Source organism: Lagopus leucura, unplaced genomic scaffold (genome assembly GCF_019238085.1).
Source record: "Lagopus leucura isolate 7727_CA_CO unplaced genomic scaffold, USGS_WTPT01 Super-Scaffold_100014, whole genome shotgun sequence".
Classification (NCBI taxonomy): Eukaryota; Metazoa; Chordata; class Aves; order Galliformes; family Phasianidae; genus Lagopus; species Lagopus leucura.
Window position 1 is genome coordinate 3,547,906 of NW_024962268.1, and position 23,844 is coordinate 3,571,749.

At 37.2% G+C, this 23,844-nt stretch overlaps 1 protein-coding gene across 6 annotated transcripts in view; it reads left to right on the top strand.

The window, feature by feature from the left end:
• The window catches only part of IQGAP2 (IQ motif containing GTPase activating protein 2), a 119,210-nt gene extending 96,280 nt beyond the window's left edge, over positions 1-22,930 (top strand). For 2 of the 6 annotated variants that reach the window (XM_042875150.1, XM_042875151.1), the window contains exons 18-38: positions 796-938; positions 3,279-3,449; positions 4,681-4,764; positions 5,437-5,508; positions 5,673-5,742; positions 6,060-6,268; positions 6,944-7,093; positions 7,352-7,515; positions 8,059-8,283; positions 8,848-8,988; positions 9,316-9,400; positions 11,587-11,819; positions 12,991-13,123; positions 15,152-15,254; positions 16,228-16,369; positions 18,079-18,166; positions 18,941-19,153; positions 19,838-19,998; positions 20,474-20,617; positions 21,462-21,570; positions 22,065-22,930. In XM_042875150.1, coding sequence (XP_042731084.1) covers positions 796-938; positions 3,279-3,449; positions 4,681-4,764; positions 5,437-5,508; positions 5,673-5,742; positions 6,060-6,268; positions 6,944-7,093; positions 7,352-7,515; positions 8,059-8,283; positions 8,848-8,988; positions 9,316-9,400; positions 11,587-11,819; positions 12,991-13,123; positions 15,152-15,254; positions 16,228-16,369; positions 18,079-18,166; positions 18,941-19,153; positions 19,838-19,998; positions 20,474-20,617; positions 21,462-21,570; positions 22,065-22,178 — 2,954 coding nt within the window. In that variant the 3' untranslated portion in view covers positions 22,179-22,930. The remainder of the gene's footprint in view (positions 1-795; positions 939-3,278; positions 3,450-4,680; positions 4,765-5,436; positions 5,509-5,672; positions 5,743-6,059; positions 6,269-6,943; positions 7,094-7,351; positions 7,516-8,058; positions 8,284-8,847; positions 8,989-9,315; positions 9,401-11,586; positions 11,820-12,990; positions 13,124-15,151; positions 15,255-16,227; positions 16,370-18,078; positions 18,167-18,940; positions 19,154-19,837; positions 19,999-20,473; positions 20,618-21,461; positions 21,571-22,064) is intronic. The other 4 variants (XM_042875152.1, XM_042875153.1, XM_042875154.1 and 1 more) reach the window with 3 other exon arrangements.
• Positions 22,931-23,844: the final 914 nt, after the last annotated feature.

Below are 23,844 nucleotides of genomic sequence, written 5' to 3' on the forward strand. Positions count from 1 at the left end.
TGAACTGTTGCATGCATCGTTCAGAGCACAATGCATGCTGATGGAATAAGTCTGGCTACAACTAGAGTCTAAGATCAAATTAACCTTTGAGAGAACTCAGAAAATTCTCTTTGAATATCAGTAGTGCATCCCATCAGAAAATCACATTACTCCCTGATTTTGTCAGCAGACAAAGGAAAGTGTTACACTGCGTGCTTCAGCCTCAAGGGCTACTGTAAAAGGTCAGGCTCTGCTGGAGTGTCCATGGCCCATTTATGGACAGTGTAGTTTAAAAGAGAAACCTGCAACATGAGTTTGCAGATGGCATTTTGCACAATTGACCTTATCAGCTATACTCTAGGGCCTTTTGTCCATGAGGAAATGAGGTTTTTCCTGCTTTTCAGGAAGCAGCCTTGTTTATCAAAGGCAGTGATATGGACACAGGATATCTCTGGTGGGAGCTCACTGTCAATAAGGCCCAGTGTCTGGCCAGAAGATGGCAAGAATGTTTTCCTAGAAGTAGTCTTGCATTTTTTCTGGAAAGTAATGGGAAACATGGCATATGCTGCTTCAGCATTAAGCTGAAAAGCATAGTGTGCTGAGTTGGTGAAGCCAACAGTGTACAAATCTCACAGATATTTTGTTCTAAAAGAGTGACGCTGTTCCATGTAATAAGATAGTTTGAAACATCCTTATATAGTGACTTTGCATATAAAATGGCTCTGTAGCTAAATGTAGAGATGAGGAGTGGATAGAGAAAGCTGTAAGTTATCAGTGTAATGAGACCTATCTGATAACAGCATATATTGCTTTCAGATTCTAATGAAAGTCCATGGATTAAACTCATAATGCAAACTATGTATAGTTACTACTACAATGTGGAAACTGAGGAAGGTACCTGTGCTGTCCCTGAAGGAGTTGTACCAAAAACTTCCTGGTTAACTGCTGAAGAAATCCAGGTAGGTGGCTAAAACATTTACTTTGATTGCAAGCTCATGAAGCATACTTGAGGGACAGACAACAAGATATGGCAGCATCAAGGCAAGAAGCTGTGCTGGGTGAGACTGAAGATCATTTTAGTTCAGTATCTGCTTCTGACAATAGCAGCATCTTCTGTCAAAGATGACTGTAATTGCAGTCTCTTGTGGTTTTCTTATAGCGGTGCTTTACAGACTTCCTAATGGAAGGCTACAGTGTTGTTTTTAATATCCACCAATAGACACTGGTGTGGAGAAGTCTGATTAGTTTTTACACATTTTTGTCTTCATATTGTCTCATGACAAAGAAATTAATGACGTGTTTGGGTGCAAGTGTAAACACTGTTTTATGTTTATGCTATACAAACAGCTGAACTCACAATGTAGGTCCTTCACAAATTCTGACTGTATTCAAGAGAGTTTCTGTAGGCAGACTCCCTGGTACAGTAAACAGCTCTAGATGACTGACTTCTACAAAAATCTTAGAAGTATTAGGAAGGCAGAACTCTGAATCCTGAAGTATATATATAAAAAAAAAAACAACAAACAACCCTTCTCTTCCCCAAAATATAGCATATCAGGCTTGAAAGAAGTAGATACCTCCCATGAAATAGTCGCAAAGTACATAGGTTGCTCTGAAAATAATGCCTCCTATTGATTTCTATGGAAACTACAACAGATACAGGAACACAGTGGTACTATTTGATGGTGGAAATTCTCAACTACAAAAGAACTTGCTTCAACACAATCACCACTGTTAACTAAGCATTTTTTCCAGCAGTGAACAAGAACCTGCATGCCATGCTTGTTTAAAATATATAATATATATTCAGCAACATTAGAGTCAGCCTGGCCTTGAATGTCTGCAGGCATGGGGCATCCACACCCTCCTTGGGCAACCTGTTCCAGTGCATCACCACCTTTGAGTGAAAAACTTCCTCCTAATATCTAACCTAAACCTCCCCTGTCTCAGTTTAAAAATATTCCCCCTTGTCCTATCATCCTCGTAAACAGCTGTTCCCCTTCCTGTTTATACACTCCCTTTAAGTACTGGAAGGCCAAAATGAGGTTTCCCCAGAGCCTTCTCTTCAAGCTAAACAAGCCCGGTCCCCTCAGCCTTTCTTCATAGTAGAGGTGCTCCAGCCCTCTGATCATCTTAGTGGCCCTCCTCTGGACCTATTCCAAGAGCTTCATGTACTTCAGAAATCTAGATGGATCACACCTTTCCTTTTCCATAAGACAGTGCACTTTACCTCCTGAGGGCTGCATCTTGAGCCTTTTCTTCAGTGGGAAATTCATGTTAGCACTCCATGAACTGCTGTTTTGACTCTGGCTTGTAGTGGTGACACCGCTGCTTATAATTATACAGTCCAGGAAACTGCCACCTTCAGCCTTCAGTAGTAGGTCCTAACAAACACGCATACAGTGTTCTTTCTGTTCTTGTGTAAGCATTCATGGGAGCTACCTCTTGCAAACTTTGAGATATTCCAATGTTGCCACCACCATTTCCCACATGTTGAAGCCAATAGTCATTTCTGAACACATAACATTCTGTGGTCATAAGTCACTGATTTGAATGGATGAACTGACCGAGATACTCTTCATTTTATGGTGCGACAGCTGTGCATGACTGTCCAGAATGTGTCTTCCCATCACTTTTGCCACTGCTGAAATGCACCACACACTGCCTCACTGCACTCTGCTGTTTTGTCTCCATCAACATTCAGCAAGTGTTGATGAACATCAGTGGTTGCCATTTTTTTCTGCATGAAGGAATTCAATGACATACCTTTGTTTCACACGCCCTTCCATGTCAGACACACTACTTTGTTAGACTGTTCCTCTCTTGCCACCCGTCACATGGCAACAAAATGTAATGGGATACTGGTGGAAAGTCCAACCTCTACTGCTGTACCAACATTTGCCTCTGACAGTACGGATAAACATCATAAAATAGGAAACATTACTTTCAGAGCAGCCCCTATAAGCATTCACACTGATTAAAGTATAGGGGAAAGTTGTATGGAATTGTATGTGATGAACACTTCCAGGAAGGTGGTTGAGTCACCATTCCTGGATGTGTTTAAAAACCATTTGATGTGGTGCTCAGGGACATGATTTAGTGGAGGGTTGTTAGAGTTAGGTTGTGGTTGGATTCGATGATCTTTAAGGTCTTTTCCAACCTGAAAAATTCTGATTCTACGATGTGATGAGCCACACAGATAGAGAGAATACAGACCAGATTTCAGAATGGCTTTGACTTTGACAGGGTTTTTTTGCTTAGCTCCTTTTAAATGACCTTTTTCTGTGATTTCTTAACAGAACATTGTTGGGCAAGTTACAGCAGACTACAATCGGGAGCAGTTGTGGCTTGCTAATGAAAGTCTGATTGTTCAGCTGCAAGCCCAAGCAAGGGGATTCTTAGTCAGAAGGAATTTTCAGGAGAGAAGAGCATACCTCCAAAACCAGGAACCATCTGCCATCAAAATACAGGTATTGTACTGGAACAAGAAGGTGATCTGGCTTGGGATACTTTGTGCATGTGACAGGTTAAGTGGCTGATCACTGCTGACAATATTAACTCAATCTATTTTCTTTAGCAGCAATACAGTCCTCTGCTTCTGCTCATGCGTTCCCATACTAGTAGGAGTGTCCATTCCTTTAAATAGCAAACCCCCAGTCTACAAAGAGTGGATCATACCCACCTGCAGTCTAAACTATTTAAATGGAAAATGTTTAAATACATAGCCCTGGCTTTATTCTGAGGTGCTCAAATCTTGTGTGGGATACCTAGCTATACACAAGACAAAATCAGAAGCTTCATTGAGTATCGATGCAAAAATTCCTTGGCAAAGCATAACTTGAGAAATGCATTCCTTTCTACACTATCCAAACTTGTAAGTGGTTTGCCTGTGCTCCATGAAGTCATAACTGGGTAGGGAGTGGCAGCTAACCTGGTATTCTTGGGCTCTGGCAGTATTACTTGGACTTTTTGAGTAAAAGGCCACCTCTTTTGAGAAACAATTTATTCAACTTCTGAAGAAAATCAGCCAGATACCCCTCCCAAAGTTATAAAGAAATGTACAACTGATTGTTTTATATCCTATAGTAACTTAATGAATTATGATATTTAATATTAGTAGCTGTTCTCTCGATTCCTTTAACTTTTCTGCATGGTGCCTGGGCTCAGTAAAGGAATGCACCAGTGCTTGAGGGATTTAGGGTCTATGAAAAAAGTATGGAGAAGTTTAGGTAAATGAAGTCATTGTCTGATTGTCTTCCATGGCATTAAAAGAGAAATGGCTTATGGAATGCCAACAAGTAGAAGACAAGAATGAAATAAAGAGTATAAACAAAAGATAAAGTACAGTAAAAGTTGAGAGCAGCCATATTATCTGTCTTGTTGAGGTCCTTACCAGAGTTAGCTTCTGAACCACCAAAGTGAGCCAAATGAGGGAACTGGGAGGTTTTTTTGTCTGTGTTACAAGGTGATGATACTGAATGACTTAGGAATTCCAGCGACTTAGGAATGAGATTAGGAAAAGAGCAATGTGTCAGGGCACCATAAAAATACAAGCAAGCTTACTCGTGGGCTAATTAACTTGTTATTACAATGACAGTTTTTCTGTATGTGGTACTTTTTTGTTAGTGATTTCAGTGCATTTGCACGTAGACTTGAATAAATTTTTGTCTCTTACTAGTTGTAATGGTCTCTTGCTTATAGGCTTTCTGGAAAGGATTCAAACAAAGGAAAAGCTATGTTGACAGACTAAAGGTGCTTCAAAGCAATGTTGCTGCTATTGTCAAGGTAAGATTACACTGAGCCTCTGGATCTGAGTATGCTTCATCCCTTTAGTTGGTGCTCTGGTGCCTGGGAATCCGAGGCAAGCAGCAGAAAATGAGTTGACCTTGTGCTCCAGATGTTGACATGGTGTTGAAAGTCATTGACAGCTTTAGGAAACAGAAAGTCTATTGAAAGCTGGGTGTTTAAACTCTGTCAGGCTTTGCTGAGCATAACTGGCTCATAGTAGATTTCCTTACGCTTCCCTTTCTTAATGCTAAGCTACAAAATATTGGAACTGACAGTGTTATTTCATTAGAAGCTGCCTAATGTGTCTGAAAAATGTTTGCTTATCTTGGACTGATAGGACATGGTCAGGAGTGGATTGCAAACAGGACATTGATCTCTTTTGAGGGAGGCTCGTTTACAAAAGACAGCTTAGGCTTGCAGATAGAAATTACTTCCAAAGATAATGCTAGGCATATTCTTAGAGCATCGAATTCACCCTGCTATTTTATTTAAAACCTTTTAATTTGGTCACTAAATTGTAGGAGCCTAATGCTGCAATCACCTAAGGTCCCAAACTTCTGAGAACAGTGCCTACAGCAGAGGACTGTCAGAAACGAGTTTAAAATGCATGCACTCAATTACACACAAATCATTTCTGCAGTGTCTCTTAAGCTGTAATTTAATTTTCAGATTCAGTCGTGGGTCAAAATGTGGCTAGCAAGGACAGCTTACAGAAAGAGGCTGCAATACTTCAAGGATCATGTAAGTCCTTTTTCTTCATTTTGAACATGGAGAAATAAAGTAGGGGTAATATGACAGATGAGTGTTTCTGAGAATCTTAGTAATGAGACTGCGGGCCCTGCAGTAAGCTTCTGAACAGAAATGTGTCCTAACTGAATTATTTTCTTGATTTTTGTCCCGTCCAGAATGAAGAAATCGTGAAGATACAAGCATTTCTCAGAGCAAACAAAGCCAGGGAGGATTACAGGACACTAAGTAAGTGCTAAAACTTAATTATTGGATGTCTGGGAGAAAGTATGTGACTATCAATCAGTTTTTTAAAAACTTTCATCCAGGACTTTTTAGTAGAGGTGAAAAACACCAGGTTACAACTACTTGCACCTGCTTTTGAAGAAGAATGGGAAACTATTTTATATAGCTGTACTTACATAGCATGACAAATATTCAATTCTTGCTCTAAGTGGCATAACCTTCTTTTCTGCAGTTCGGATTTCCTCCACACTGATCAGTTTCCTGAGTTTTTCAGTGTTTATTATTGCTAACTAAAAAGTCTATTTATTTCAACTTTTCAGTTGGTGCTGAAAATCCACCCTTGCCTGTCCTGCGCAAATTTGCTTACCTCTTGGACCAAAGTGACTTAGATTTTCAAGAGGAACTGGAAGTAACAAGATTAAGGGAAGAAGTAGTTACAAAGATTCGATCCAATCAACAGCTGGAGAAGGACTTGAATTTAATGGATATAAAGATTGGACTTCTGGTGAAAAACAGAATCACTCTTCAGGTCAGCAGGCTGTGCTCAGGTTCCTTTGGCATCCCAGCAGCATGTACTGACCACTTCCATGTACTCAAGGAGCTTGAGATTAAAAGTTAGAAGACATGTGATGATGGAAGTAATCTCAAGTGGGGGCACCTAGAGCAGGTTGCCCAGGTTGCTGTCCAGATGTTTTCTCAGTATCTCCAAGGAGAGAGACGCCTCAAACTCTGGGCAACCTTACCAATACATGATCACTTGCAATTAGTTAAAATTGGAAAATAAAGTCTTCCTTTGCTTGTCTTAAGTAACCTTGTCAAAATAGCTTGTGTAACAAGTTGCTCTGTTGTCCCAGGCAGTATATCTGTTTGCTATTGAATGGCACTCCAGGTGGTAATTGCTTGGCAGATTTTAAGCATTTTTCCTGTGGTAGAGTAGAATAGTCCTTTGATCATATTTGAGATCTTGTTCATTAATTAAAGGATGAATGAGTCTTTAAGTGAGATTGTGTTTCCCAGTCACTGTTGCATAGCTATACTGGTGGCAAGGTAAAGATGTTCAAAAGATTGGTTAGGGACTACAGTAACAAAATGTACTAAGTTCTCAATAAATTATCTTGTAGAAATCTTTACAGTATTGAAAAAATGTTTATCTTTTGCTTTTTTAGTGAATATAGTATCTAAATTTGTATCTCATTGTCTACAGGATGTGGTATTACATAGTAAGAAGCTTAATAAAAAGAGCAAAAGTCAGCTAGAAGAGATGGTTATGGTTGACAAACAGGGTATAAAAGGCTTGAGTAAAGAGAGAAGAAAAAAACTGGAGGCTTATCAACATTTATTCTACCTTTTACAGGTAAGTCAAGGTAGAAATCAATATGGCAGCAAATTGCTAAAGAAAAACATGAGTGCTTACTGTATTCTAATGTTTATAAGAGTAAATAATGCAAAAAGATTTCCAATGGATTGTAGTATATAGACCACTGTAAAATGTTATCTCCAGTTTTTTTTAGTTTTTCCTGTAACTGAGAAAATCCTTATTATCCATGAATTGTGCAAGATACAATGCTGTTTGTCTCGGAAAATAGTGAGGTAATTTGTTTGTTTTTTGTAGACTAATCCCACCTATCTGGCGAAGCTGATTTTCCAGATGCCTCAAAACAAATCAACCAAATTTATGGATACAGTAATCTTCACTCTCTACAACTACGCATCCAACCAACGAGAAGAATATCTACTTCTCAAACTTTTTAAAACTGCTTTAGAAGAGGAGATAAAGTATATGCTTTTACTACAAAATTTCAGTTGTCTTATAAATAGTTCAATTTATTTGTCGTATCTGAATAATGATAATAATTCTGTTAAATTTTTCAGTTGCTGTAAAACCATGTATATATGTAATTTGTTTTCAAAATAATTACTTGTTTCTTAATTTAAGCTATTTCCAGTTTAAAAAAAAAAAAATGATGGAGAATATTTTTTATAGAGTTGCTTGAAAAAGTAAATGGTAAGGCTTTTTGCTTTTGTGATTAGGAGTTTAAGGGTGAGAAAAGTAAACGTATGTTCTGAAAATGCAGAATTGGTGGGGAGAAAATAAAACCTTGCATTTCACAGGTATTTCAGCTCAGAATAGATATTTTGCTGATCACTTACTATGCTCTGTTCCAGGCACAAGCATTAACTCATATTAGCATTCAGAGAATAACTGTTAGATTGTTCTGTAAGACAAAATTATATGAAGTAGACAGCATAAATGTTTCAACATGCAAACATAGATAACTGCATATATAAGATCTAAGAACTCCTCTGTTGTTGATACAGCTCTAAGGTAGACCAGATACAGGACATTGTCACTGGAAACCCTACTGTCATTAAGATGGTTGTCAGCTTCAACCGAGGTGCTCGTGGACAGAACACTCTGCGCCAGCTCCTGGCACCAGTGGTGAAAGAGATCATGGAGGATAAATCCCTCATAATCAACACTAGTCCCGTGGATGTGTACAAGTCATGGGTAAACCAGCTAGAAATGCAGACTGGTGAGGCCAGGTGAGTGGGGAGATAAATATGTCATACCATCTCCTGAATACCTGAGGAATCCTTCAGTTCAGTTCCCTCTTTCCTTCTCTGGCAAACAGTGCTTATATCCATACTTCCTTCCTGCACCTTTTGGAAGCACAATGAGAAGTTTTCTTGGAAAGGAGTGCTTGTAATATTTTACTTTAAGCCGATCTGAACAACAAAAGGATCACTTTCTTGGTCATGAACTTCAGAAGTCACGTATTTCATCTTTGTGTGTAGTTAATCATGCCATAAAAAGATTTACCAAGGTATTATTATAATTTAATAGTATTGTTCCGTCCTTCTGAGAAAGTATAGATTAGAACTTACAAAACCCCTTAAAGGGGCAGGCAGATGATGTCATATGCCACTCCTACTCAAATTAAATTCTCTCTCCAAAAAAAAGCTAAGGCACCTGAAATGTTTGTTGCAAACTTCAGCTGTATTTGTCATGCCTCCTTTTTGTGTTCACTGATGGTCCCTGTGAAGAAAAAAGAAAAATGTTCATTCTCAAATATATTTAGCATGGTCTGATGTCTGTTTGTTTCACAGTAAATTGCCATATGATGTTACCACAGAACAAGCATTAGCGCACACAGAAGTTGTCAATAAACTGGAATCATCGATTCAGAGTTTGCGAGCTGTCACTGACAAAGTTCTCACAACTATATTCTCATCTCTCAGTATGATGCCGTAAGTGCTGAGTGAGGTCTCTCCCAGCTTCTGTTCACGTGAGCTGTGAAGCTTCATGCAGACTTCACCAACGATGATACTTTCCAATTACATGGCTTGATATGTGCTTCTCAAATGACATTCCCAGTAGAGGGAGTGGTTTCCCCACTTCAGCTTTGCTTTGGTTTTGTAAATGTCTTGAAACTTCTTGTATTTTCCAATGTTGTCTCATTTTGTGTTTTAAGTGGCTGAAGAAAGAGCCAATAACTTGGGTTACTAATATGACTTGTTTGTTTCATGAAAGTCTTTTCATTGTTTTACTTTTCATCTGTTCCATTCCACATGTAGTTATGGAATGAGATATATAGCCAAAGTTCTGAAGAGCTCACTCCATGAGAAATTCCCAGATGCAACAGAAGACGAACTGCTAAAGGTAGATTTCCAACAACAAACTGCTAACAGCGTGTTCTTTTAATGCCAAAAGGGATTTTTATTTGGTACTATCATTCTGAGGAACTGAGAACACCAATCTTTGTTGAAGGAATCTGGCATTACTTGGGTTGTGAAGGGGTAATGGAAAAGAAGGGAATTCTGTAGCTACAACCTAGCTTTCTTAATCTGGGTTCTCAGCAATTCCTAGTGACAGTGCCCAACCTGTTTTGGAAAGCCAATTCAATAATGCTTCTTACCAGGTTGGAATTTCTGACATATCTTTCTTGTTTTGTACCCCACCAGCAATCCTTAAATGAAAAACACTGTGGTCTTTTTTTTTTTTTTTTTTCTTCCTGAACTTCACATATTTAAAGTCATAAACAGGAAAAAAAAGTTTGTAAATTAAAGGCAGAGAAAGAGCTCTCAAAACAAATTATTGCTATATCCTTTCACTGAAATACATTCACTTAAAATGGTTGTAAAAGTGGAAATGAGGCTTAGGCTGAAAAGCGTGAGTGAAGGGCACAGTGCTGGCATAGTGATCAACCCTAGGCTGTCATTGTCATGGTGCCTCTCTAGAGGGCCTTAGGAAACTTGCCTACTGAGTCAACAGCCAATTGAGAGACTGCAAACTTTCACATTAGAGCTACTTGCATTTAAATAAATAGAATTTTCAAATTTGCTTTTATTAGTGTTTAATTAAATTGTTCTGAAATTGCAAGATATTTGTTTCAATGGGATTTTCCTGTTATCTTTCCAAAGGATAAGTGTCTTTATAAATAAATAAAATTCTTAGTGCCCAATTTGAATGCTTCAGATTCCTCAGCTAAAAAAATAATTCTGCTTCTGTGCTCTAGCAGAAAAAACTGCCTGGAAACTCTTGCAGGCAGCATTTCTCAAGTAATTCCAACTGTCACTTCAGAAATACAGGCTGAAGTATTGCTCAGCTTTGAAAATAAGAAGAAAATGAACATGAGGCACCTATGTGTGAACGCTATGTAAACTGGAGGTTCTGCAGGTGACTACACATAACCTGAGGCTAACTGCAGAAAAAGTTCTGTTTCTGTAACTAAGAGGGATCTGAAATAGCCATCTGCATGATACAAACCATTGTAAGACTGCTATTGAGTGCAGTTTTGGAAAACCTGCTGTCTAGTCTCTTTAAAGATATTAGAAACAAGGAGCCCCTTGCCAATTAATATAGCTGTTTGTAGCACTCCAGAAAATGAACCTATGGAGATGGACCTACCAAAGTGTGTATGAAAGAACAGTCGTATGTGTTCAATTCAGTGTGTTACATTGTCTTGTATAAAGACAGCAGTACCAAAGTGAAATCTGATTGTACAAATCCATTACTGATGCTGGGAGATTCTTTAAAAGGCAAAATTTTCAAATACAGAGAAGATCAAAAGTTTGGAATATGATTTTTTTTTTTTTTCCTGTTGGCTAAATCTAATGAAAGTAAGAACTGAACTTAAGGATGCACAAGTGATCCTTCAGGAGTTGCTAGGACAAAAAATTGATTCCACTCCTGTGTTAATATGGCATTTAGTACTTTAATGGACTAGATCTTTTGTGTTAAGTGAGTGTTTTTGGACGCTTGTTGAAGTATTGGAAAAATCTGTGGTGAAAGAAGCATTTAATTTTTCTCATCCATAATAGTTAAATAGACATCTCAGAGCCATTTTAAACTGAGTATTTTACTCTAGTGTTTAAAAATAACAAACTATAAATAGTCTTGGTTTCTGGCACTAGCTGGAATATGAATTTAGAAGACTTTGAAGCATGTCTGGTAGGTTGCTGACAATCAATACCAGATGGTTGTCTTTAATAGAAATATTCTAATTTAAATCAAGCAGTTCTATTTCTGATTACTCTGGTAACTTCATGTCACTGCTAAATATTTTGGGAAGAGTTTGCACAAGAAAGTGATTGATGGCATGGAAGTATGCATGCTTGTTTTTTAATTATTCTGTAATTAATGGGCGTAGTGCCCATTACTGTGACTGCATCATATAAAACACCACAGACTCTTTTCAGTTGGCCATGTAGGTAACACGTACATCCCAGGAATCTTTTCTCATCATTTTCTACCAACAGTTTGTGTGATCCAAGTCAAAAATGACTTGTGAAATATAGTAAAATGTAATTATTGTACGTAAAGCGAAGTTCTCTTCATCTTCTTAGATTGTTGGAAACCTCCTTTACTATCGCTACATGAACCCTGCCATTGTTGCTCCTGATGGTTTTGATATAATTGATATGACAGCTGGGGGCCAGATACACCCTGACCAGAGAAGGAATCTGGGTTGTGTGGCAAAAGTCCTTCAGCACGCTGCTTCTAACAAACTCTTTGAAGGAGAGAGTGAACATCTGTCATCTATGAACACTTACCTCTCACAGACATACCAGAAGTTCAGGTATGGAAAGCTCTGACTAACAGCTGTACAGTGCTACAGAAGAACACTCTTCTAGAATGAGTAAGGCAGACAAACTAGTTCATGTGAATTCTTAAATAAATAAATAAAAATACATTGATCTGCCCTGCCCAGAGTTAAAATTGAGAGAATTTATCGCTGCAGAAGTTCAAGTAGTAGCATGTTGTATTTCTATTTGAGTTTTACACGGACTACTGATCAGCCCTGCTGATTTGGTTGCAGTAGGATTGCCACAAATACAGAAACAGTGTGCTCCTCAGCCAGAGCTGAAAGTTTTTTTTCTGGCAAAAAGACTTAAGATGAAAGTGTTGCTTTTTTCCATTTTTAATCTTTCATTTTTGTGAAAAAATTTTATTCTTGCATCTTTGTACTGTCGTAGGAAACTGTTTTGTTACACTCAGGGACACATATTTGTTGGGATTATGACCCATCTTTTGGGGTGGCTGCTATTATCTTGCACTATTCTTCTGTCTTGTGGCAAGCTCATTTTTATAACATATGTCTTTACCATCCATCTTTAATGAAAGCAAATATACTGTTATATATATATAATAGCATATATAATGGGTTTCCTTGAGAGAGTAGCCATGAACACAAGGTTATTTATGCAGTTTAGTCTTTCTATTTATTGAAGATGCTATTTAAGAGCATACCATAAACACGAAGAATAGGATAGAAAGTATAGCAAGAATAACAAAAGTTAATGAAGGAGAGAATGTATGCGAGTTGGCTCTTTGACTACTACAAGAGGAAGAATCTCTCTTCCAATGAAGCCAACTTCTTTCAAAACTGAGTCTCCTGGGCTCTTCACTTCAAATAGAAGTTATTTCCATGAAAATTTAAGATATAACTTTTAAAGCACTAAATTCAGACCTCTATAAACATTTGAAAAATGTCAGATTATCACTCCTTGCTGAGTAAGGGTAAAAAGCTAACATCGACAATAACATTTCAACAGCTGCAAAGCATCATTAGTGTTTGAAGGAATCTGTCAGGGACAATATATTGCTACATCAACACAAAGTGTTGACTGCAGATTATAAGAGAAATATAACACATGTTGAAGACTTGATTGTGTTCTATGTATACCCTAATTAAAGAAAAGAAACAATTATTCATTGTTCTCAATTGTTTCTTTTTTTTTTCTTCCTAGGAATTTTTTTCAGGCAGCATGTGATGTTCCTGAACCAGAGGAGAAATTCAATATCGATGAATACTCTGATATGGTGACCCTCAGCAAACCTGTCATATATATCTCTATTGAAGAAATTATCAATACCCACTCGGTAAGTGAATATACTTTTCAGGAGACCTGAGCTGTATGGATTGTAAATAATTGTAACAAATTGTCTCTGAGGAAAGTGTAAAATCTGTTTTTCTTTCTTTTGAAATAATTTCTTTAGTACCTGAAACACTATGGAATTAAGTATTAGATTTTCCTTTTCCTATAAGACTGCCTCCATTCATTATCTTGAATGATAATGTATGATGTAGGGAACATTTTCATTTTCATCAAGTGTGGCATTGCTAACCTATATTTATAAATATACTTTGTCATCTTGGTTAAGACAGTGAGTCTAATTTGAAGTTACTGTTCCTCTGGGAAAATAGGAAAACTCAGTGCATTTTCTAACTCTTACGTCATTTGTTGTGTTGGAAGCAGATGCAAATGTCTGATTGAGAATGGACTGAAGCTGTGGCTTCCTGTCAGTTCTTTATGCTGGGTAAAGAACAGATTAACTGCAGTCTGTAGTATGACTCATTAGGATGTAAGTTAAATGTCTGCCACATCGCCCCCACAACCCCGGGGGGCGGGGGCTAACATTATTCATTTTTTAGCTTAAAAAAAAAAAAGGGAGATGGGAAGGCATGGTAGAGAACAATGAAGAACTTCCCCATAACTTTGTCTGATAGACTACAGAAAAAATAGTATGCTTCCAGTACACCAGAGTGCAAGTTGGCTTTATTCAACTGAAAATAAATAGCCTTCATTGCTACAAACATCTTAGGCGGTTTGTCTCTGTGGGTATTTTTTTTTTTAATTTTGTTAAGTCATTGACTTATTTCTTTATGATAATCTTAGTCAAATACTTCTTCCAGTGAAGCTCATGGAACCATAAGTGATTAATTATTACTATGCTATTTTATATTTCTTCACAAAATACAAAATGTAAAACAATTTTGTGGACACTAAAGAAAGAAGATCAGTGAGATTGATGACCTCAAACACACAGCTGTATGCCTAGAGGAAGCAAGCAGTCAAGTCTGAATACTACACATTCTCTTAATGCAGTAAATCTAGCACAGATAACCAGTACCACCCCTTCCACCAAACTTCCTGTATGCCTTCATCTTCTCTCACTATACCTTCCCTGTAATGTGAATGTAAATTCAACTTCCTATACTGCAGCTCAAAAATTAGTTTGAATAACAGGAGATGAATAAACATCCCATCTTCTGCCATATGCCATTCAGCTTAAAAAAACAAAATTCTCGTATCTGCCCTCTGTCATCCCTGGTGATGCTTGTTTAACATTTGTTTTGGTTGCACAACTTCATAGGATGTAGTTGGAATGAGAGATCTGTTGGATTTGTCAGGTTTGTTTTGCACTTCTCTGTATGTCTCTCACCTTTGTACCGAATAATCTGTTCTGTGAAAGTATTTGTCATTTGTACTTGAATAGCATTATTTATTTTGGAGTTTTACCCAGTATGACCAGTGTTTCTCAGCAATTCTCACAATATAATCTTTATGTACACTGTGGTGCAGTTGCTGCTTTTCAGAGTGGAAAAATTAAATTACAGGCCTGTAATTCTCATTAACTGTTTTTTTATGTAAAATTGAAATACTGGCTTTGGGTTTTTAGTTGTCAGTATGGTAACTAACAACTTCTGACTGACTATAGTTTGCAGTACTTAAAAGATTTAGAAACCTGGGATGGTGTAAGGCATCTTCCTATGCACTACTGACCCCGTCTTCATCCCTCTACATGCTCAGTTCAGGATGCAACACTGAAAAGCTTTACTTGAGTCACTGCCCGTTATTATATTTTATTAGCTGTGAAGGTATATTTTGAACTTCTTTGTGCTCAGCTGTGATATTCAGCACTGGAAATGACTGCAGGAGGAACACAATAAGCTGCTTTGCATCAGGAACAATTCTAAACTTATTGTCTAGAACTGAGCATCCTTCCCATTCACTTTGGGTCCTCAAGAATACCAATCACAGTGGGTCTGGTGTTTTAGCATATAGTCTCCAGATTTGTATGCAAGTATGTTTTTCAGTCTAGAACTTCATTTACTTCTGTTTATAGCTACTATTAGAACACCAGGATGCCATTGCCACTGAACCAAATGACCTGCTGAACGAATTGCTGGAAGGGCTGGGACCTGTTCCTGATGTGGAGTCTTTCCTTGGTAGGCCATTATTCATCTTCATGGTTAACATCACTCTGGGGTGGGATTAGACAGGGAGTAGATTTAATTACTGCAAGGGACACAAACTCTCTCTTTCATGTTACCAGCCTCTTCATTTGCTATAGAATTGTGCTCTGAAAACTTCTTCTGACATCATTTGTTATAGCTGAGCCTTCTGATAATGGAACTAAGTGCAGTGCTGCTCAGAGTCAGTACATCCAGCTCTGTTTGACAGCATTGTTGTTACATGCACAGCTTCTGATTTCAATATTGACCTTAAAGATGAATTATTTTATATATATATATTATTTTATATATGATTATTTTATATATATGATGCTAGTGCTTTTAAAAATTGTCAATTTGCGCTCAAATTGCAGACAGAAAATGATTTTTTAATAACCTGACCTTAAGATTTATTGTTAGTTGCAGAAGAACAGAGAATTTAAATAGCAGATTTTAATTCTGAGACTTAATTATCAAGATAAAAATGAAGTTTTAAAAGAACGCAAATGTGTTATAAGGTTGTAAGGAATAAATGTGGCTGACATTTAATCTGCCATAATTGTATTAGAATGTGAACTGCCTTCCTTCCTGTTCAGAAAGAAGCTATAACATCACAGGTAATGCCAGCCTCCAAGTGAATAGCTATTTTGTTTTTCATTGTCACATACCTGCTAGGACAAAGAATGTTAAATTGTTAGTATTCTTTTAAAAGAAGTATGATTCTCTTTCAGAGCAGTACATAGAAACAGAAGAAATTAGAGGCATTTCCAAAATATTGTATGTGGGCTTAGTAGTAGATGGCTTACAGTTTTGTTGGTTTAAAGTTCAAAAAACAATAAGCTGCTATGAATGGTAGGAATGGGATTGCTATTAAAACTTCTGACAATGTAGTGATTTATCTATGCTATTGTTTTGTCTGATGCACTGGGAAAGTTGGCAAACTGAAGTGAAAGATGTTTCCTTGCAGGGGAAGGGTCTGTTGATCCCAATGACCCTAACAGGGAAAGCACGCTAAATCAGCTTGCAAAAACAGAGATTTCATTGTCTCTAACAAGCAAATACGAGTTACGAGAAGGTGAAGATCAGGACCTCAAAAGCCTGATGATAAAGTAAGTTTAGCTCAAAAATATATATTCTTAAAAATATTAATGTGAGTTTCTTCCTTGTTTAAATGTGTTTTTGAATTTTCAAAAGCCAATTTGTACTCAGATGTACTCAGGTTTTGAATAAGTCAGAGAAACTGTCAATTCTTCCAGAACATTTCTATCTTTCCATGAGCTTTACTGCCACTTGTATTTTGGACCGTTAGACCAACTAGTGAGTACTTCTCCAGGAAGTTCTAAAATAATTTTGCTTTAAAACATCACAGCCTTTGGAAATTCAAGATGAAAATCTATTTAGGTGTGTATGGGTGGACAGTATTACTGTTGTCTCCTCCCCCACAAATGAAAACTTGTTCCCTGACCTACTGCCATCAGCCAATGGAACAGGATGTGGCCGTCACTTTTGCATGAATAGTGCATGCTTTCATGCAGGGAAAGGAAATGATGTTTATTCTGTTTGGTTGGCTGATAAGAAATGGGTACTGGGATAACCCATGAAGTCAAAATCCTTTTCATAAAAGCATTTATTATCATTTATTAGCATTCCTTTTTCAAAATTATTTAAAATTGTCCTGAATAAGTATTAGCTTATAATAATATCCTGTGGCTAACTGAACAATGGGATGCGCTTCTTTTTTACCTCTATCTTTAATAATACCTTCTTCCAGAGAAATATCAATGTATTTATTTTTAAATGGTTTTGTTAAGGCATGTGTGGCAAGACCAATGATTTATAGTTACCTCTGACTAGAAGACTTCAAGGTGCAAGGGAGCTTCCTGATGTAGCAGCTTACTTTCCTGGCACAGGAGGAGTGAGGCTGGGGTCTGTCTGTGCTGTCAGTCATTCCCACTCTGCTGCTCCCTCTGTAAAAGCTCGAGTCAAACTCAAGTAGTCAGCATTCTTTTTTTCTGTAATGTTGTATGCAATTGTACATAATTATATCTTTTATTCCACCCCATTACATATTTGTCAGAACTACCAATGTTGACGAACATAGCAAAAAAACTCCGCCCCTTTTTAAAATGGTCGTTTACCCATGTAAAGTTGAGGTTTTATCACAAAAGATGTGTTACTTAAAAACCTAAGTTGCATCTTCAGGTTTCTGTTGACTCCTAAGGACAATGAGCTGTATCTCATTTGTAATGGTGCCCTCTAAATAACACAATTCTGTGGAGGGACTTTCCTCGAAGTATTAAAGATAAGCTTCTACCAAAAAAGAACTCGTTTACATATCAGGGTGCAACAGCTTTCCTTCCTTTGGTGAGGACGAGCTCCACGTGCAGTCATTGGAGAAACATCAATGCCTTATGTCAGCTGCACAACTCCTTCAGATGTTCAGCAGCTTTGAGGGCTCTTCCACTTCATTTTGTAAACATGATCCTTAATGGTCCTGCCTAATTCAGACTACAAAAGTATGACATTTCTTCCTCCTGCTATATCATGATCATAATTAAACTACTCATGTAGGCTGCTGTTTTGCTATGCTAAGTGGTGAAAAGTTTTCTAAAATGAAAGAGAGAAAACTATGTGCTTACCTCTCTTCTTGACTATGCAGAAGTCAGATGTTCAGTTGTCAGTGGAATATCTGAAATACAAGAAACTAAGCATTACCAAGTATAAAGGGCATGCTTGCTAGTTTTACTGTTTAATAAATTGAATACAGTGATGATCCTTTGATAACTGTTTTCTAATATCCATATATCCTTTTTAAAAGGACCAAAAGACTTATTGTGGATATGATACGAACACAGCCAGGGGATACACTCTCAGAAATATTAGAAACAACAGCTACTGCACAACAGGTGAGTGCTGTGTTGCATCTGAATAGGGAAGAAAATTATTTTAGTTAGCTATTTGAAAGAATTAACAGATTTCTAACAGCTTTTCCTGTCACTGTAATAAATAAATTGTCAATTTTAAAGTACTTAGCTCTAGAGCATTTAAAATGCAAGACTTCTAATTGTCTTTCACTCTGTGTATGCTAAGAGCTTCGGAGGAACATAGCAAGATTTAATGTTTGTTTTTTTTTAATCTAATACAGCAACAACAGCTTTTGTTTTAAATGTTTTGTAAACATGTCATTTTCTTTCTTATTCTATATTATTATCAAATAGCCTGAGGTGTATCCTTCTGCTACTTCTTATTTTCTCTTGTGAACTTTCAAATTTTAAGTTCTCTGCTGCCTAGTATATTTGCTTAAGCAACATAAGCAAACACAGGCCTGGGAATTGCTGCTAGGAACTGAGTGGGAAGAGCTCCCAGTTGAAGATGCCCCCTGGAGATACTGAGTGCGTAAATCTTAGCTAACCTCAGTGAGTGCATGTGAGTTGTCACACAACTAAGCCAGTGAGCCTTCTAGCTAATTTCAAATGTGCTTGAATTAGTTGAAATTTGTGTCTACTGAGATTAGTTACTTCAAATGTGAATTGTAAGGTAAAGTACAAACCACTTGGTAAGAACAGAAGAATAAAAACTGCACCTCAATCCTTAGTAATCCCATGAGAACTCAATGCATCTGGATGTTTAACTGTTAGACTGAATTGGAAAGTAACTGTTCTGGATTTCTTTTTACCCAGGAATCTGAGCACTCGAAACTTGTGGAAAAACGTGCCATTTTAGATTCCAAAACTCCAGAGAAAATGAAGCGCAGTCAGTCTATTTTTGAAGATGGGCAGCTACCAATAGAACAAAAGAAAAGGAAAATTCAGAGAAATCTCCGGACTTTGGAACAAGCAGGATTAGTCTCTTCAGCAACAAAGTACCAAGAAATTATAAATGAGATTGCTAAGGTAAATGAAACGTGTTCCTTGTATATGGATGGATTTTAGTCATGTAGGTTCAATCCAGTCTAGACAGAGATAGTAACAGATAAGCCTGGATAACAATTGCTACAGCTGCACATTATCCAGTTCATGTAGTTATGCAATAGAGTACTATCTTTCCTTTAGATCATCAGTGAACTAAGATTTGATTCTTCTTTGGATGCTCCAGTCTGTTAGTGTAATGCCTTGGAAATGGTAGCAGAGTTCAAGACTCCACAGCTTGCATTCACTCAGCTTCAGCTACCCCCAGTCACCATGAGCAAGCAGATACAGGCTTGCAAGCAGAAGAGACAAAGCTGGTGTTTGGCGTGGGCCTTAGTGCCAACATCTGCAAGGCTAGCTTTCCAGCTGGAAGCTCCAGTGGCTCTGTTGGGTTTTGAGGCAGCAGTGTTTACAGAGGTTGTGGTAATCCTGCACTGCAGGAAGCAGAGAGCTTGGAACCATCCATCTGATCTCCCTTCCAGCTCTTGTCTAGTAGCTTGATTTACCCAGGATTGGAAAATTGTGATTTCCCATCACTGGCAAACCTGAGTAGCGATGTGATTATCTTCTGTTTAGTTACATAAACTATAGTGCTTAATACTAGTCACTTTTTTCTAAATATCAAGTTAATAATCCTACTGCGTAACAAATCTGAATCCTCTATTTTAGGATATCCGGAATCAAAGAAGATACAGACATCACCGAAAAGCTGAACTGGTGAAACTTCAGCAGACTTTGAATGCACTTAACTCCAAGACAGCATTTTACGAAGAACAAATTAATTACTACAACACCTATATAAAAACTTGTTTAGACAACTTAACAAGAAAGTGAGTACATTCTTCTTGTCTCTTAATATTTCTACATATTCTATGAGGAAGGAGGGCAGGTAGAAAGTTTTCTTTCCAACAGATAGACATGAGTGGAAATCTTCTCAATGCATACCAAAAATTAACTTTATGGCCAATTTTATTCAATGCCCATTACTGTATGCTTCCAAACTGCAATTTTTAAGTGATGACTGTGGACTCTTTTAAATAGGGTTTGCATTTCAGAATGAAGTTCAAATAAGCACTAGCAAATATTCTTTCAAAATCATTGTGAAAAATGTTTTGACTACTTGTGAAGTGTTTAAAATTCCCCTGAATTCTCAGACTTGGTCTGAATTTTAGTTTAGTTCATTAATAGCAACTAAGGAGGGCAATGAACAAAGAAAAAATAAAGCTAGAACAGTAGCTGAAGTATAAAATACAAAATTTTGTGCTGGTAGAGTAATCACAAGCCATTTTTCTTGTTCTCTCCTAGAAATTCAAGGAGGTCAATTAAACTAGATGGAAAAGAGGAGGTGAAGGGCAGCAAGAAACTGAAGCAGGCATCATTAAAGTACACTGCTGCTAGGCTGCATGAAAAGGGTGTTATCCTAGAAATTGAAGATCTTCAAACCAACCAGTAAGTGTGGCACAAAATAAGCATTTTCTAATCCACGTCTGCTTAAGGAGTCTGGCTTTTGCTGAAAGTATTTTCATCTTCCTGCACTGCATCTAACATACCTCCAGATTTTAACATTCAGAGGAAACATGACTCAATTCATTTTTTCCCCTTGCATCTTGCTGCATTACCTTAGTAAAATAGAGGAATTAAGTGGGTTTTGGCATTAGCTTAGATGAGATGCATACAAGGTGTGCAGCACATCCACAGCTAAATAACTGATTGATGCAGCTGTATCAATTATTTTTTTCTTCCTGACCAAGCATTTTCATATAGTTGAGTAAATACCACATAAGCTATTTCTGACTATGGTAAGATGAATAGAGCTGGTAGCTTACCATGCCTGTTCTCTGTGGTCTGAGCTGTGACCATCTCTCCTACCCATAATAGTGAGGTTTTGTAGGGGTCTCTTTTTTGTAGTGTCTGTAAATAAGTGCTACCATGGCTATACTTCCAGCTTGCAGAGCTCACATTTATAGGCCAGCTGGCTATGAAGTTTTCTAAAGCAGATCATTTAATTTGCAGTGTGGTTTCTCATACCTTACTGCTTAACTAATGGCAAAGTGACAGATGGAACAGTGCTGGGAGCAAAATTTAGGACAGCATTTCTGACAGTCCTCCAGTGTCTGAGCTGAGGACCAGTGGCTCCAGTGGCTGCTGCTGGGAGGGAGATAAAGCTGTTCTTACACACTGATGTCTCTGGTGAATTTTTTTTTTATTCTGCAGATTTTCCTCTTGACTGATTCTGAAGTATTTTAAAACTGTATAGCATACATACTCAACGACTCTTATGTTTTGATTTAAGGTTTAAGAACGTGATGTTTGATATCACACCTGGAGAAGAAGTGGGTGACTTTGAAATCAAAGCAAAATTTCTGGGCGTCGAGATGGAAAAAGTGCAGCTTCACTTCCAGGTAGAGTACGAATGTTCTCACTGTGCTCTGTAGCTACAGTTGCATTTCCTCTAAATAGGAAGAATTTCAGGCTTCTAATATGTCCATGAACTGTTTGATCAACAGACAGGTCAAGAAGACAGGTCGAGTATGGAATAATTATGTAACTTGTGTAGGAGGCTGGGTTTGGAGTAGTGAGAATGTATATGCTCGAGTGACCACTGCATGCATCAAACCAAATGCCATATTAGTTCAGTGGAAGAAGTAAAAGCCAAGAGAAATAAAATACACAGGAAACAGTCTTTTTTTTTTTTTTTTGCCGTTACTAATGGCCTATAATTAGGGATCTAGAGAACATGCAGTGTTTTCACACCTACCTAATAGTTGCTTGTAATTGTTTAAATTGTGAAGGACCAGGAGCTTAAGATGGGTTATTACATGATGAAACTGACTTGATCTGGTTATTGTCAGGTATGGATTCAAGCAAAGGATAATGATTTTATTTATGATTACAGGATTTGCTTCAGATGCAGTATGAAGGTGTGGCTGTAATGAAAATGTTTGACAAAGCTAAAGTGAATGTTAATTTGCTCATATTCCTGTTGAATAAGAAGTTCTATGGAAAATGAGTGTCTTCGGATATCATGGACTACATCCATCAGTAGGAAGTCTACTCAGTATTTTTTCTTGCTTTTAAACATTTGAAATTTGTGATTGGATGCTTTTTAACTTTAAAAAAACTAAAACACCAAATATTCAGAGGAATGTACACAGTGCCTTTGCATCGTTGATATTAAGCAAAAAAATAGGAAATAGAATATTTTAAACACTTCCAGATCTCATTGGTGTTGGTACCTTCCAATCAAAAACATTGTTTAGGACATTCAGCTCTTGTGGATATTAAGTAGACAAATTGAATTTAGTTGAATATATATGCCTCTTCCTATTAAAAACATTTTTAAATGACCTCAGATATATAATATAGTTTGTATTAGACTTTTAAGTATTTACCAAAAGAAATCCTGATTTGTTTCTAGGGGATAGCTTGCACAAATATTTAGTTACATACTAAGCCTATTTTCTGGCAGTTGTCAATTGAAAGAAAACTTATTGTGCAATTCAAAAAATTTTATAGGTAATTATAAAGTGACAGTAATGTTTTACTTTGGAAAAATATGTTTTGATTCATTCCTACTAAATAAAATGCACTACTGCCTTGTGTAAAATGACATTTTCTACATTCACAACTTTTTGAGTGGCATGGGGGTATCTGAACAGTAAACAGCTGTTCAGTTTGAAGTATTTGAATACATAAATTGTGCCTGTCTGTCTTTTTTTTTTTTTTTTTGTAAGAAAATAAATGCAATAAAATCAGTATTTAGATTTTTTAAATATTCTTTGGAGATTGTTCTATGTAAAATAAATTTCAGTTAATTAAACTGGCTTGGTTCCTAAATTACATTTAAAAAGGTAATTAAAGTAACAACCCAGATGGTGATGAAAGAACTTTTTTCAGCATTTTTATAAAATAAAATTTAAACGTGGTTGTCCTTATAGTACACTTTGGGAAGGCTTTTCAGCAGTGAAGACTTCATAACCTCTTTATGCGTTTGGAAGTGATGGTGATTTTTCTGATAAAACAGCAATTACATCTACAGAGCAAGAGCTTGTAGAGGGAGTAATGTAATATATAAAGTGAGGGGAAATAGCTCCTACTCTTGCTTTCCTTGTGGCAAATCACTTTAAAGATGAAAGTGAAGTGAGGCACTCTGGAATAGATTGTAAAAGCGAATATACAGATAACAATTCTGAAGATGAAATAAAACTCAAGTTAGTGGCAGATAGATACTGATTTGTTTACAATACAAGCTGAAAAAAAGATGACACTTACTAGAGGTAGTCCTTAGGCACAGCGTAAAGTGTGAGCACTTCACTACTTTACTTAAAAACAGCTAATATTCCTAAGAAAAACAAACAGTTCCTCGGTTCTTCCCTTTTTCTTCCAGCTAATTATACTGCACTTGCCATTTAGCATTTATTGGCTATGCTGATGTTACTCTTTAGCATTAACATCCAGGTTCTCCTAAAATAGTTGGTAGGGAAGCTGAAAATAGAAAAGGTCAGTTGGAAGGGACCTGCAAAGACAATCTATTCCAGCCCTCTAGTTCGATCACTTCAGGGAGCTGCAGGGAGCAGTGAGATCCTCTCAGCATTCTCTTCTCCAGGCTGGGCAAACTGAGTGTTCTCAGCCTCTCCTCCAGCCCTGTTGCCAGTTTTCTTGCCTCCTCTGGATGC